Raw genomic sequence first — 12,167 nt, 5'->3', positions numbered from 1 at the left:
AGTAGTAGAGACCTTCTTCTCTCTGCTGTTACTCTCTCGACATCAGCCGCGCGACGCACGCCCGTCCCGACGTCCCATGGCGACACACCCACCGACGCCGCTATACTTCCACCTCCGCCAAGTTTTGATTGTACTGCTGCTGCTGCTGCTGCTACTCTCTTTTTTTCTTCTCCTCTTTTTTGCACTGCACTGGGGCGTCTCTCTCATTTCCAACAACGTCTTCTTCTTCCTGTTTCTCCGCTCTCTAAATCACTGGCGCCACAGGTGGGGGGTGTCTATATTTATATACATATAGGGTAGGAGGAGTGTCCTGCCATTCACAGTTCAATCATTTCCCTGCGGTTGAGTTTTTCTGGTGTCTATTTGTTTGGGTTTGATTTGCTACATTTTTTATTTTGTATACAACACATTCGAAAGAAATCGCCGTCCTTTTTAGACAGTTTCTTGTTGATGGGAGCGCCCAGATAGTAGTTTAGTCTGAATCCCTGCCCAGTGCGTTTTCTCTTTTAAATTGAAACAGGAAAAATAGATCCGACTGTATAGTAATTACATAGCCGTAGTGTACTGTAAATACATCTCCTGGGTGACTTCCCGGCAGTTTCCAGGGCAGTGAACATCGGGATCGTTTGATCCCTGGACGTGTATCCCTGGTACTCGATTGCCGGCGGCCACCGTCGTTGCCTCCTCATGTGTGTGTGTGTGTACACCGGGTCCTTAAAGACGACAGACAGGTTACTCATCGGCCGCCATCGAGTCGGCTTTCCAATTCGTATCTAGTTAGTCTCGCTAGAGCACCTCCTCCTTTTTCTCCCAGCCGCCCAGCCGCCATTAGTTTGGGTTTTCTTCATCTTCTTCTTCATCAATTCCCATTTAACCGTCGATCGACTTTTATCATTTTGATTGACGTTTCTTCTTCTTTTATTAGCGTACTCTCTATAGGCCTATTTTAAAACTTTTGGCATTGGAATCGCTCGAGTCTTTCATCATGGAGAGAGCGTCTTTATATATTCGTCATTTCTTGGCTGGCCATCAGACCTCCTCCCCCGACTCGCTTCGCAGTCTTGAGAGTCTGTCAGTATATAATTAGCCAAAAAGGCGAGTCGGAGTAAAAAAAATGTGACAAAGGCAAAAGTGAAAGTCTCTCGACCCGAGTTCACCGTGCAGAATAACTTCAAAGGAATTTTCTCGAAAATATACACACACACCAAGCAGATGTAGAGAAGATGGCGTTCGTTGATCAATCATTTCTTTGGAGATTTTCCCGGCTGCACTTGCTCTTATTATATATCAGGGCGCAGACGATATGTAGGCCAATAGATTAGGCAGACATTGTCTAGTGGTGTAGTATATAGTCGGGCTCGGCTCTACACTCGCTAGCTACAGCACATGCACGCACATGCAACCCACTGTTGTTTTGGACAATAACAAAATCCTCGGGCAAACGAGTGTATAGAAAGCCGTTTGGACGACGTTTCTTTTCACTGGTAATATCCGCTTCCGCATAGCCCTCCCCCCTCACTACAAGACCAGTCTACACTGCAGTAATAGATGAGTTGTTGGATAGGGGCCCTCATCACCACATGATAGACACGACACGAAGAAATAGGAGCCGAGAAAGAGAGAGAGAGAGACAGTCTGCTGTCTATTGCTGAAAACGGCTGCCAAGACAAACACGCCAAAATGACAATAATAACAAAAAGAAAAGGACCACCCCCCATCGGAACGGCTTTTTCTTTTTATTATTTCTTCCTTGCGAGTTTTTTTTTTATTTCGCTGCCTATTGCATTCAGCTGGATGATGGCGACTGCTGGCCCTTGTTGGGGGGGATGCGCCGGACGATGAGAGTGCTCAGTGCTGCGTGTCTGAGTGAATACGTGTTGAAGTTGAAGAGGCACTCGTCCGGATAGGAGGAGCACATTTGTTAAGAATCCAATTGAAAATGAGACACACACACACACACACATAGAAAAAAAAAAGAATTGGATGGAACCTTTTTTCAAAATAAGAAAAAAGGGTGAGAGGGGGGTAGAAGAATACACAACGGATTGAAAAAGAAGAAAGGAGAAATGCGACCGTGTAACCGAAGCGACACGGAATATAAAAAGGAAGAAGAGCCAAGCCAAAAGAATAATAATAAGAAGAAGGTACGTAATCATAAAGGGTGGGGTGGGGTGGTTACGGTGGGACTTTGCTTTTCTTCTTCTTCTTCTTCCTCTTGCTTGTCATGTTATCACGCACCGGAGTAAACTAGTAGACTAGTGGTGTAGTATATAGACATAGTAAAGCATAGAATAGTATATAGAGAGGCTATATCGATTGCAACCGGTCGATATACACACACATAAGAGAGAGCTTTTGCTTACAGATAACAGGAGGAGAAGGACTACTCCGTCGTATAAGCAGGAGGAGCGAACGGCTCTCTCTCTCTCACGGTGTTCGCCTGTATTATCCAACTTCTCCCTGGCGGCGGCCGCCTGCCGCTCTTCTTCTTCTTCTTCTTTTCCAACATTGCACGGCATATATGTATGTGTGGATACACACAGCCGGGCAGCAGCAGCAGCAGCAGAGAGAGCCGGAGAGAAACAGCATCTTTCTCATTCGCCACGGCGCGTATCCTCCTCTCGCGGGGATTAATCAAGAAATCCGCTGGAATAAGGAATGATTTTTACGTTCTCTCTCCGCTCCACTATTTTTCGCCTCTCATCATACACTCCTTGAAGGAAGGAAGGAGAAAAGAAGTAAGGGGAAGCCCCTCCTTGTTATCGCTCAACTGCAGTCTCAGCCGGTAGCCAGTAGTAGTAGTCGTCCGCTTCCGCTAAATGAAACCCCATCCCCTTGTTATGTGGTGGTGGTGGTGGATCCGTGCATCGTTCATCATGGCCGCTGATTTGCTTCGTCACCCAAACTTGGGTGGCGACACTCTGTCGCCACTTTTCCTTTTTGGGGGAAGACGATTCGATATGGACTTTCTCTCTCGTTTCAAACTTGGACAAAATAATTACTGGGCAAACTGATTTCGGTAGCGCTACTGGATTTTGATGGCTCACGGCGGCTCTAAAGTGGGGTTGGGAAATGCCACAAGAGTTGCTTTATGTCTCAAAGTTTCATTTTGTATTTCACTAGAAGGGCAGAGGCAAAGTTTGGCAGATTCAAGATGCTCTTCAAACCGCCGCCGTCATTTGACTTTTGTACAAAGCCATTAGAGTCTCCAGCACTTGAGGGTTGTAACCCTCCAGTACAGGCTGGTTATCAACGTAGTCACATTTGGTAAACATGGGCTGGGCATCTTCGATCCAGAACAAGTTGCTAGTCGCTTTACTGCTATCCAAGTCCAGCGAGTGCAACTGGAAACAGGCAAAGTAAAAGTTGCGGCTGTCCGTTTGCATACAGTTGATGGTTACCGGCTCAGGCAAGTCCTTGACGTCTTTCTGCAATTGAACAACGTCCAGTAAAAATAAAGTCGTCCACCAAAAACATTTTCATAGTGATTGGCTCAAAAAAGAAATAATCTTACTCCGTAGAGTTGCTGGGCGTGAGCTGCGGCCACAGTGAAGGCATGGAGCAAGAGACGGGCTTCGAGTTGAGTGCCGCTGGTCTTAATGAAAGGTTTGTTGATGTAAAAAACGCCCATTGTGAGTCGATCGAACGGAGCCCCTTGCCGGACGGCTGTCAAATATCGCACAGTCAAGAATCAATGTTTGATGCATCAATAAGCTTAGTGGCGACAAACTCACGGAATTTGTGTTCCATCCGATAGATATTCTTTACGTGTAGACTGATGGTTCGGTTTAGTGGATAGATGTCTGGCAGGGGTTTCGAGAGCTGTTCAGCTTTCACTTCTCCATCGAGGTACGGCTGCAACGGTTTCTTGCCAAACACCAGCGTGTTTTGCCTCGCTTCAAACACACTCGGCCTTCCTTCCAGGGTCAATGGTGCCCTGATCATAATTTGGGATGTGAACTGTTGTTGAGTCACGTCAATGTTCTGGCCGGCCAAAGTCGAGTCAGCAGTGTGGAACATTTTGCTGATGAGCTGCACACTGTAATCAAGCGAATGACATGTAGAAATAAATTGCGTTTTAGAAATGCAGTTGCTAATCTATAATACTTTCGCCTCCATCGTGGTAGCCCATAAACACGGGGGTAATTCCATCCCGGTCTCTTGATATCGATATCTTTTGGAAGTTTCACTTGTAACGCATCTAATACATGCGCGTTTAAGATGGCCCTTGATAGAGAAAAAGAAATGGGAATAAAAGAATTATCCTAAGGCAAAAAAAAAGAAGCAAAGAAACTTACTGCTGCATTTGTTTATGAACTTCCTCAGGGAGCTTTGACTTGAATGATGTTATCCTATCTGGCAAGTTGTTAGAAACGAAAGTTTTTGAAATATGCTGAGCTTCTTGAAGTCCTGTGAACAGCCAACAGTGATCGTGGTAGACATGACCAGGTTCATCGTGCCAATCTGGATGTGTGTGATTTTTTTTCAGAGATTTAGGTAGTAAAAAATCATCAATAAGTTTCTCATCAGGTTGAGATTTTCTACAGGAGAAAAATAGTTAAATTTAGTGCATGACCATTACATGAGATATGAGATAACATTACAGTTGTGGTAGGATGGATGGAACCGGGCGCTTTAGATTTAGAAACTCGACTGCATCGACGACCTGCAGGCCTTTGGCTTCTAGTTTTTCTTTCACTCCATATTCAAGGATTTTCCTTTTTTGTTGGACTTTCCAAACTTGCCTGAAAGCATTTCCTATGTGCGTACTATACACGACGGCAGTAAGCCTCATTTTTGAATTTTATTCGTTGAAAAATCGAAAATTGCTGCGAATCTAAATATTATTACAGGGAAAACCTAATGTGAACTGCAGAGCAGACGACATGAGTTGAAGTTGTCATTTTGTTGGTGTAGCAAAGTAAGTAATATTTTTTTGTAATCTGTAATAATACACTAGGAAAATAAACTAATTTCACTTTTTTATTCATATTCAAAAGATTTAATCTTATCAAACATACAATTGAATAGTTTCAATCGTAAAAACAAACCATAGGAGAAAGAATTCATAAATTTAACAACGCTGGAGCTGTCAGCGGATAAAACAGGTGCGCACCTTGTTAAAAGTTGTGCCTCTCGGGAAAAGTGGCCACCTAGCAGCTAGTTCTGGAACGATGACACATAGAAAAAAATGAAGAACCAGCACTGTGAGTCGTATCCTTACCACCTTACGAAATCGCAGGAATTAGTCGTCAGGTGGCAGTGCGAAAGCAGTACATAGCGTAATTTCCCCTCAGCGGTCCCATCTAGTAATGTTGGCTGTCAGTACGTAATGGCCGACTCAGTTTTCTTTCCGTGACGTCTAAGGACTTTGGGGAGGGAAGGCTCAGTTTCTGTTATTATTATTGTCGAATAACTAAACTTCTGCAGTTTAAAGAACCTTCTACTGTTCCCCGCCATCTGGGCGTATTCAAAACCACGGGAAGTTTTTTTTGGACTGTTCAAGTGTAATTAGGTTTCTTCGTTATAGGTTCGTCTCACTGATTCGTACTCTCACCGCTCCCCAATGTTTACTGGGACGTTGAAAGTGAAACTGGTCGAAGCAGTGGACTTGAGGCCGACGGATTTCCAACGCCGTCATAATGTTGGGTTGGCCGGGAAACTGGTGGAAAACACCATGGATCCTTATGTCTTTATTGACATTGATGAGGTCCATGTCCATCGGACCACCACTAAACAGAAGACCTTTTGCCCTACGTGGAATGAGACCTTCCAGTCAGAGGTTCAATCAGGCACCAACTTAGGCCTCACTGTTTTTCATGATGCAGCCATACCACCAGATGATTTTGTCGCAAATTGCAGCATCTCATTTGATGAGTTGATTAACATCACCAAAGATGCAAATTCTGACATTTGGGTGAGTTCAGTTTTCGGTGAACTTCCTTTGCTCTCATTGTGCTTGAAATCAACTTCCCCTCTGTAAAGCAAATTTCTGAGAATGAATTTGAAACTAAATTTGATTTCTTAGGTGAATTTGGAACCACAAGGAAAGATCCACTTGGTTGTTGACCTCGAACAAGGTGACTTTCTCTACTTTACCAACACTCATACTTTTTATAAACTTTGTTCTCCTCTATTTCAACAGATGCGTGTGGAAGCACTAGCAACGAGAAGCCGCGCGAATTTAAGGAACGGCAGGGTTTAAACCGACGGCGTGGAGCCATGCGTCGCCGAGTTCACCAAGTTAACGGCCATAAATTCATGGCCACTTTTTTACGACAGCCAACTTTTTGTTCTCACTGCAGAGACTTCATCTGGTAATTAAAATCTTGCTCGTGAACGTCAGTAATCTTAAACCATAAAACAATTTGCTTTCTTTCATATCAACAGGGGGCTTGGCAAGCAAGGATACCAGTGCCAAGGTAAAACAATTGGCAAATTTCGACATTTCATAGAATTCAAACTTATTCCCTTTTGTTTTTGTAAATCCAGTTTGTACTTGTGTTGTGCACAAACGTTGCCACGAGCTTGTAGTCACTCGCTGCCCAGGAATCAAAGACACCACCCAAGAAGAGGTTTTGAAACAATTTATTGCATTTCAAATCTTTTCTCATTTCTAACGGAGCTGTATTTTCTTTGTTTGACTCTACAGCCGGCCATCGGTCAACGATTCAGTTTGAATGTGCCACACCGTTTTGTTGTACATAACTATAAGCGATTCACTTTCTGCGATCACTGCGGTTCTTTACTCTACGGTCTTATAAAACAGGGCCTCCAATGTCAAGGTAAATATGGGAATGTTTGTTTACATCATAGATAGTTTTATTACATCACACGTCTGTGTTTATATGATAGCATGCAACATGAACGTCCACAAACGATGTCAAAAGAATGTAGCAAACAACTGCGGTATCAACACCAAAGAAATGGCTGAGATTCTCAACGCCATTGGCGTCAACACAAAGATCAATCAACGGAAGAAAAAGGTAAATTATTTTCATTTTCAGCTGAGCTCTACTTGCTTGGAAATACTAAATACAGTTGGTAATCCAAGGCTTCCACATTGGGTAAACGCTAAAGAAATGGGTGGGATTTTCCAATGAGTGTGTGGGATTGCCGTTTGAACCTTGATACAGCCGATAGCCGGTAACCCGGAACTCACAGTGCGCCATGTGATTTGTGAATAAGAATTAAAAAAAAACGGTCATGGGTTGCCGGATGTCGGCAGTTGACCTTTCAAGCTTCTTCCTTTTACACAATTTTGTGGTATTTCCCAATTGAATTAATCTGGATGTTTGTTTGGGTGGAATGTTAAGAGCGGAATCTGTATAGCAATCGACCTACATCTATTTATATTAAAGAAGTGTCCACAAACTGTTGAATTCACATTTTTACTTAAACGCTGGCGTGTTGTGTCTTTCTGTGCTGCCATTGAGACATTGGAATTTTCTTTCAAAGTACTAATAGTTCAGTATTGACATCATCCCCAAGTGCGAATAAATTTCAAGTTATATTTCGGGGAATTGCTACAGTGATAATAGTGTGTAATGTTACATCATTTGATGCCGTCGTTAGCCCTCATCTGGTGGGATTCCATCAACATTCTCTCACGGAGCACAGCTTTTTCCCTGTACATTTCAATTGAACAAAGAGCTTGGAATTATCTTCTACTATTTACTTGCATTAGATATGCCACTACTAAAACGACAGCATAAGATTTTATAGTAAAAAAAAGTGACATCGTCAATATTTTGCGGTAATTTCCAACAACCAACAAGAATCGCAAATCGATTTCTTTTCAGTTTCATTGCCCGGTAAATTAATAGTTGCCCGAAGCGAAGCAAAATGTTGTACAATTGAACGTCGAAGGATTCTTTCTGCTTTCGTTATTACGATGAATCATTATTGTTTCCAACCCACAAAACAATGTTTTCGTTTGTTTTTCTCAAAGGCTTCCATCATTGAATCGACTGGGAGTGGTGGAAGCTGTTCTTCAATGATGTCTGCTGCCTCGCTACCAATTATGGAATCGGACGAGATGGGTTCATCTGGTTTGGGCAGTTCTGCCATAAGCGGTATGTTATTGACCTCAAAAGCCTGAATTTCAACTGGGAGCTTCCTCATTAACATTCTGACGAATTATTGTTCGCATCACAAACTGTAAAAACAGGTTCGAGCTCCGAGTGCAGCGACACTGACCGCTCTTCCGCCCGTCCCGATCAGGAGGAAGAGATGAAGTTGCGGATTCTTGCCCAGCACGCCATGAATGAGAAATTGAACGAGAAGATGAAGGAGCACAAGGACACGAAGCACGCTGCCGCTGCAAAACAGTCGGCATTAGATACGTTGATTGATCGCGGAAGCCGGGACGGCAAGAAAATTGGATTGGATGAATTTCATTTCATCAAGGTTCTCGGGAAAGGAAGTTTTGGCAAAGTGATGCTGGCCGAGTTAAAGGGTACCGACGAAGTCTACGCCGTTAAGGTGCTCAAGAAGGACGTGATTCTGCAAGACGACGATGTCGAATGCACAATGACAGAAAAGCGCATTCTTGCTCTGTCGGCTAAACACCCTTTTCTCACTGCCCTGCACTCTTGCTATCAAACCAAGGTACGCCCATCGGCTAACGTCGACCATCTCCAAGGAAATGCTAACAAGAAATTTTCGATTCTCTTTGCAGGACCGTTTGTTTTTTGTCATGGAGTACGTCAACGGGGGTGATTTGATGTTCCAAATCCAAAGAGTCCGCAAATTTGACGAGCCTCGGGCTCGATTTTACGCGGCCGAGGTGACGCTAGCCTTGCAGTTTCTTCACCGTCATGGTGTCATCTATCGGTACGCCATTTGCTATGAGATTTCGAATCGTTTTCTACAGACGACTCATCATGTTTTCGTTTCATTTTAGTGATCTGAAATTGGACAACATTTTGCTGGACAGCGAAGGTCATTGTAAAATAGCCGATTTTGGCATGTGCAAAGAGGGCATTGTCGACAATGTTACCACTAACACGTTCTGTGGCACACCCGACTATATTGCTCCCGAGATCCTTCAGGAGCTGCCGTACGGAGCAACGGTCGATTGGTGGGCCCTGGGAGTGCTCATGTACGAAATGATGGCCGGGCAACCTCCATTCGAAGCCGACAACGAGGATGACCTCTTTGAATCGATTTTGCACGATGACGTTCTTTACCCAGTCTGGCTGTCCAAAGAGGCCGTCTCCATTCTAAAAGGGGTAACTCAAAATGGATTAAACAATCAAATCTTTGAGCTCCATTTAATCGCCTTCATCCTCTCATTAACAGTTTATGACGAAAAACCCGTCGAGACGACTAGGTTGTGTGGGAAGCCAAGGCGCCGAAGCGGCCATCAGAATCCATCCGTTCTTCAAAGATATCGATTGGGAGTCTTTGGAGGCTAGGAAAGTTAAGCCGCCATTCCGACCCAAAATCGTGAGCATTTATCCGTCCTTTTTTCCCATTTTTACGTCTAGTTTAATTTCTTTCCACTTTTCTGATTCAAATCTTGTGTTTGCCTCTTACAGAAAAGCCGAAGAGACGCCCTGAATTTCGACAGTGAATTCACCAAGGAAGATCCCATCTTGACACCCATTAACCACGAAGTTGTCCGAGCCATCAATCAGGATGAATTCCGCGGATTCTCTTTCGTCAATCCCGATTACATCCCACACCGCTTGTTGTCGGCCTAAGGAACAAAAAAAACAAAATTTGGGACAAAAACAAAACTAAAACAAAAAGGGAAACGGTCGAAACAAAAATCGCACAAGAAAATGTCACCCACCATGATCCCACCTTTTCTTTTTTGGTTTACCTTTAGTTATCCCTTCTTCCCGCCCTCCTTGTAATTGAGCTGATGTTTTCAGCTCGCGGCCTAACACCTCTATAGCATTTATTTCACAGAGGAAAGCGATAAGAAAAAGAAAAAAAAACCTTGGATTTTTTTGGTTGAGTTTGCCATCCAAAGAGGGTCATTTATTAAAAACAAAACACACAAAAAAAAAATTAAATAATACTCTCATTTTATGCTCTCTTTCCCCCCCACTCCAAATCTCCTCCCTTTTCTTGATGACAAAAAAAACTTAACAGCAACATACTAAAAAAAAAGGAAAAAATGGCTGCACGTTTCGCTCTCAATGCCAAAGAATATTCGTTAAACCAGCGAAGATAGCAAGTATTTAATCTCTCGTGTTCTTTCTCTCCATCTCTTCAAATTTCTTTTCTCTTCTATAAAACAACTATAGGTCTGTTGACACCTCCCTCCTCTCGTGTAGGCAAGGAGGAAAGAAACTCGCGTGCAATTTATCTGGCCCTTATCCCCTGCCTCACTCTTATTTTGGTTCCCAAGCTGTTTCAGTCATTTGTTTTGGTTCTACCGCTCCATCTCTCTGTATGTTGTTGCAAAAGTCTTTGTTTGTTTGTTTTTTAATTTTTTTGTTCTCTCTCTTTCGTTAGGTGCAAGTCTCTTAGCCGTTTTGTGTTGTCTTGAGTTTCCATCACAAACCCTCTTTACATTAATCTTTGTTGATTGTTTTTTTTTTCTCTCGGAGCAGAAGAGTTTACATCAGCGAATGAGTTTAGTTTCGAGTCGGACGAAAAAGTTGTGTAACTGAATTTGATCCAACTCGGTCGGAGTTGTTGTTGCTTTTCAGCCATCTCTCAGCTATGAGCTCTCTGATTGGCTTATTTTTTAATGTGTTGAGGAATCACAAAGTTTGATTGAAATTTGAAAAAAAAAAAGAAGGAAAAATGACTGAAGTGAGGAAACTGCTCGCGCACGATTAACAACGCACATTTTTTTTTTCTGAAGGGTCTGTTTTTCGCTATGAACAGAGCGTGTGGACGTTCCTCGTTCTTTTCTCGATTAAAGATAATGTTTCGTTTTCTTTCTTTTCTCATTGGCCACAAAGTTCGACTGCCATTTGATGCTGCCCTCCTGTTTCCCCCCCATTTTCTATTATGTCTTGATTTCGTTCCGGAAATTATTCGCTCTCTCGTTCTCCCAGCGTTTCCTCTCTGTCTCTCTTAATTTTTTAATTACTATGCCCAACCACCGCGTTAGAAAAATGTATCGATGATCCCATTGAGGAATAGCGTGCGTTGGCTTTTTCACGATTCTTGATTAATGGATTCTTTCGGATGGCATTGTATTCGATTCCGACCTTTTCCTCTGCGCCTCATTTATTACCCTTCTTCCCTACGTTTTTGTTGTTTCGTTTCTCGACCCCTCGTCTCACAAAATGTGTTGGTCAGTTTCCTCTCATTGGTCGTCGTGTTACGGATTTAAATATGATGTTGGATATCCTTATTTATTTTATTTTCACCACGGAAATAACTGGGTTCATAATTTCTCTTTCGTTCTCTTTTTTTTCTGGCTCTCAAACTAACCGAAACTCTTTTTATCTCTCTGTCATCTCATCTGGATGAAGTGAAAACGATGGAACACTCTCCCTCGATCATTTTCCCTCCTTCCTCCGCAATGCAATCGTTATTATTATTATTAAAAATGCTGTCTTGTCTTTATTTATCTGCCTCTCATCCTCTCTATCTCTCTCATCCACCCAGATTTTTCGTTTATATACGAGAGCGCAATCTAAGGAGAGTGCGCCCTTGGTCCCTGTTGCTTTGTTACAATTAAATTTTTTTTTTTCGTCGCTCTCTCCTTTCTGCATGGCTAGTCAGAATCATTCTCTTCTTCATTTTGTTTTTTATTTCCATTTTATTGTTTCCATTTTTTCCCTTTATTTATTTATTATTATTATTATTATTATTATTTTTTTTTTTTTTGCTTTGTATGGAAAATATGGAACTGCGAAAATTCCTGGAATTTGGAACAAAGTCTGTATGTTCGCCACCTGTGTCCTTCTTTCTTCATTGTACTGCTATTAGCCAATTGGATGGACACAATAACACGGGCATTCACATGCTACGTAGTAACTTATATGTTTCGGGAAACTAGTTGGGACCTTTGGATATGATATACAGAATACTACTAGCTTACTCTTTTGTGGTGGTGAATTGGTGATGCTAAGAATTACCTTTTTATTTTGATCAGGCTGTTATTTGTTTTCTAACGTTCAGTTGTATGTGTACATTTTAGCGATTTCAATTTTTACGTTTTTTCGATTTCGAAATGTAAAAACAAATGACAG

The 12,167-nt window shown here is 42.5% G+C and overlaps 2 protein-coding genes across 2 annotated transcripts; one reads left to right on the top strand and one right to left on the bottom strand.

Moving 5' to 3' along the window:
* Positions 1-3,088: 3,088 nt before the first annotated feature.
* Positions 3,089-4,897, bottom strand: LOC124194255 (39S ribosomal protein L37, mitochondrial-like). The gene is made up of 6 exons (XM_046588357.1): positions 4,605-4,897; positions 4,299-4,541; positions 4,108-4,227; positions 3,735-4,039; positions 3,515-3,666; positions 3,089-3,428 (listed from the first exon to the last, which is right to left on the bottom strand). Exons 1-6 carry the CDS (start codon positions 4,793-4,795, stop codon positions 3,162-3,164), a joined length of 1,278 nt encoding a protein of 425 aa, XP_046444313.1. The 5' UTR covers positions 4,796-4,897; the 3' UTR covers positions 3,089-3,161.
* A 411-nt stretch (positions 4,898-5,308) lies between these two features.
* LOC124194254 (calcium-independent protein kinase C-like) lies at positions 5,309-11,869 on the top strand. The gene is made up of 13 exons (XM_046588356.1): positions 5,309-5,917; positions 6,029-6,080; positions 6,146-6,317; positions 6,391-6,422; positions 6,493-6,575; positions 6,653-6,785; positions 6,856-6,986; positions 7,952-8,075; positions 8,171-8,610; positions 8,681-8,835; positions 8,906-9,233; positions 9,304-9,450; positions 9,543-11,869. Exons 1-13 carry the CDS (start codon positions 5,567-5,569, stop codon positions 9,705-9,707), a joined length of 2,313 nt encoding a protein of 770 aa, XP_046444312.1. The 5' UTR covers positions 5,309-5,566; the 3' UTR covers positions 9,708-11,869.
* Positions 11,870-12,167: the final 298 nt, after the last annotated feature.

This window comes from Daphnia pulex, chromosome 5 (assembly GCF_021134715.1).
Source record: "Daphnia pulex isolate KAP4 chromosome 5, ASM2113471v1".
Lineage (NCBI taxonomy): Eukaryota > Metazoa > Arthropoda > Branchiopoda > Diplostraca > Daphniidae > Daphnia > Daphnia pulex.
This window is presented reverse-complemented; position numbering and strand designations above follow the sequence as displayed.

What these genes read in the sequence shown, in the direction of transcription:
- LOC124194255 (XM_046588357.1), bottom strand. Translation starts at nt 4,795, where the DNA reads ATGAGGCTTACTGCCGTCGTGTATAGTACGCACATAGGAAATGCTTTC. An exon ending in CCATCCATCCTACCACAACT is followed by an intron (nt 4,542 to 4,604) that starts GTAATGTTATCT and finishes TTTCTCCTGTAG; the next exon opens with AAAATCTCAACCTGATGAGA. An exon ending in CTACCACGATGGAGGCGAAA is followed by an intron (nt 4,040 to 4,107) that starts GTATTATAGATT and finishes GCTTGATTACAG; the next exon opens with TGTGCAGCTCATCAGCAAAA.
- LOC124194254 (XM_046588356.1), top strand. Translation starts at nt 5,567, where the DNA reads ATGTTTACTGGGACGTTGAAAGTGAAACTGGTCGAAGCAGTGGACTTG. An exon ending in GGTTGTTGACCTCGAACAAG is followed by an intron (nt 6,081 to 6,145) that starts GTGACTTTCTCT and finishes CTATTTCAACAG; the next exon opens with ATGCGTGTGGAAGCACTAGC. An exon ending in GCAAGGATACCAGTGCCAAG is followed by an intron (nt 6,423 to 6,492) that starts GTAAAACAATTG and finishes TTGTAAATCCAG; the next exon opens with TTTGTACTTGTGTTGTGCAC.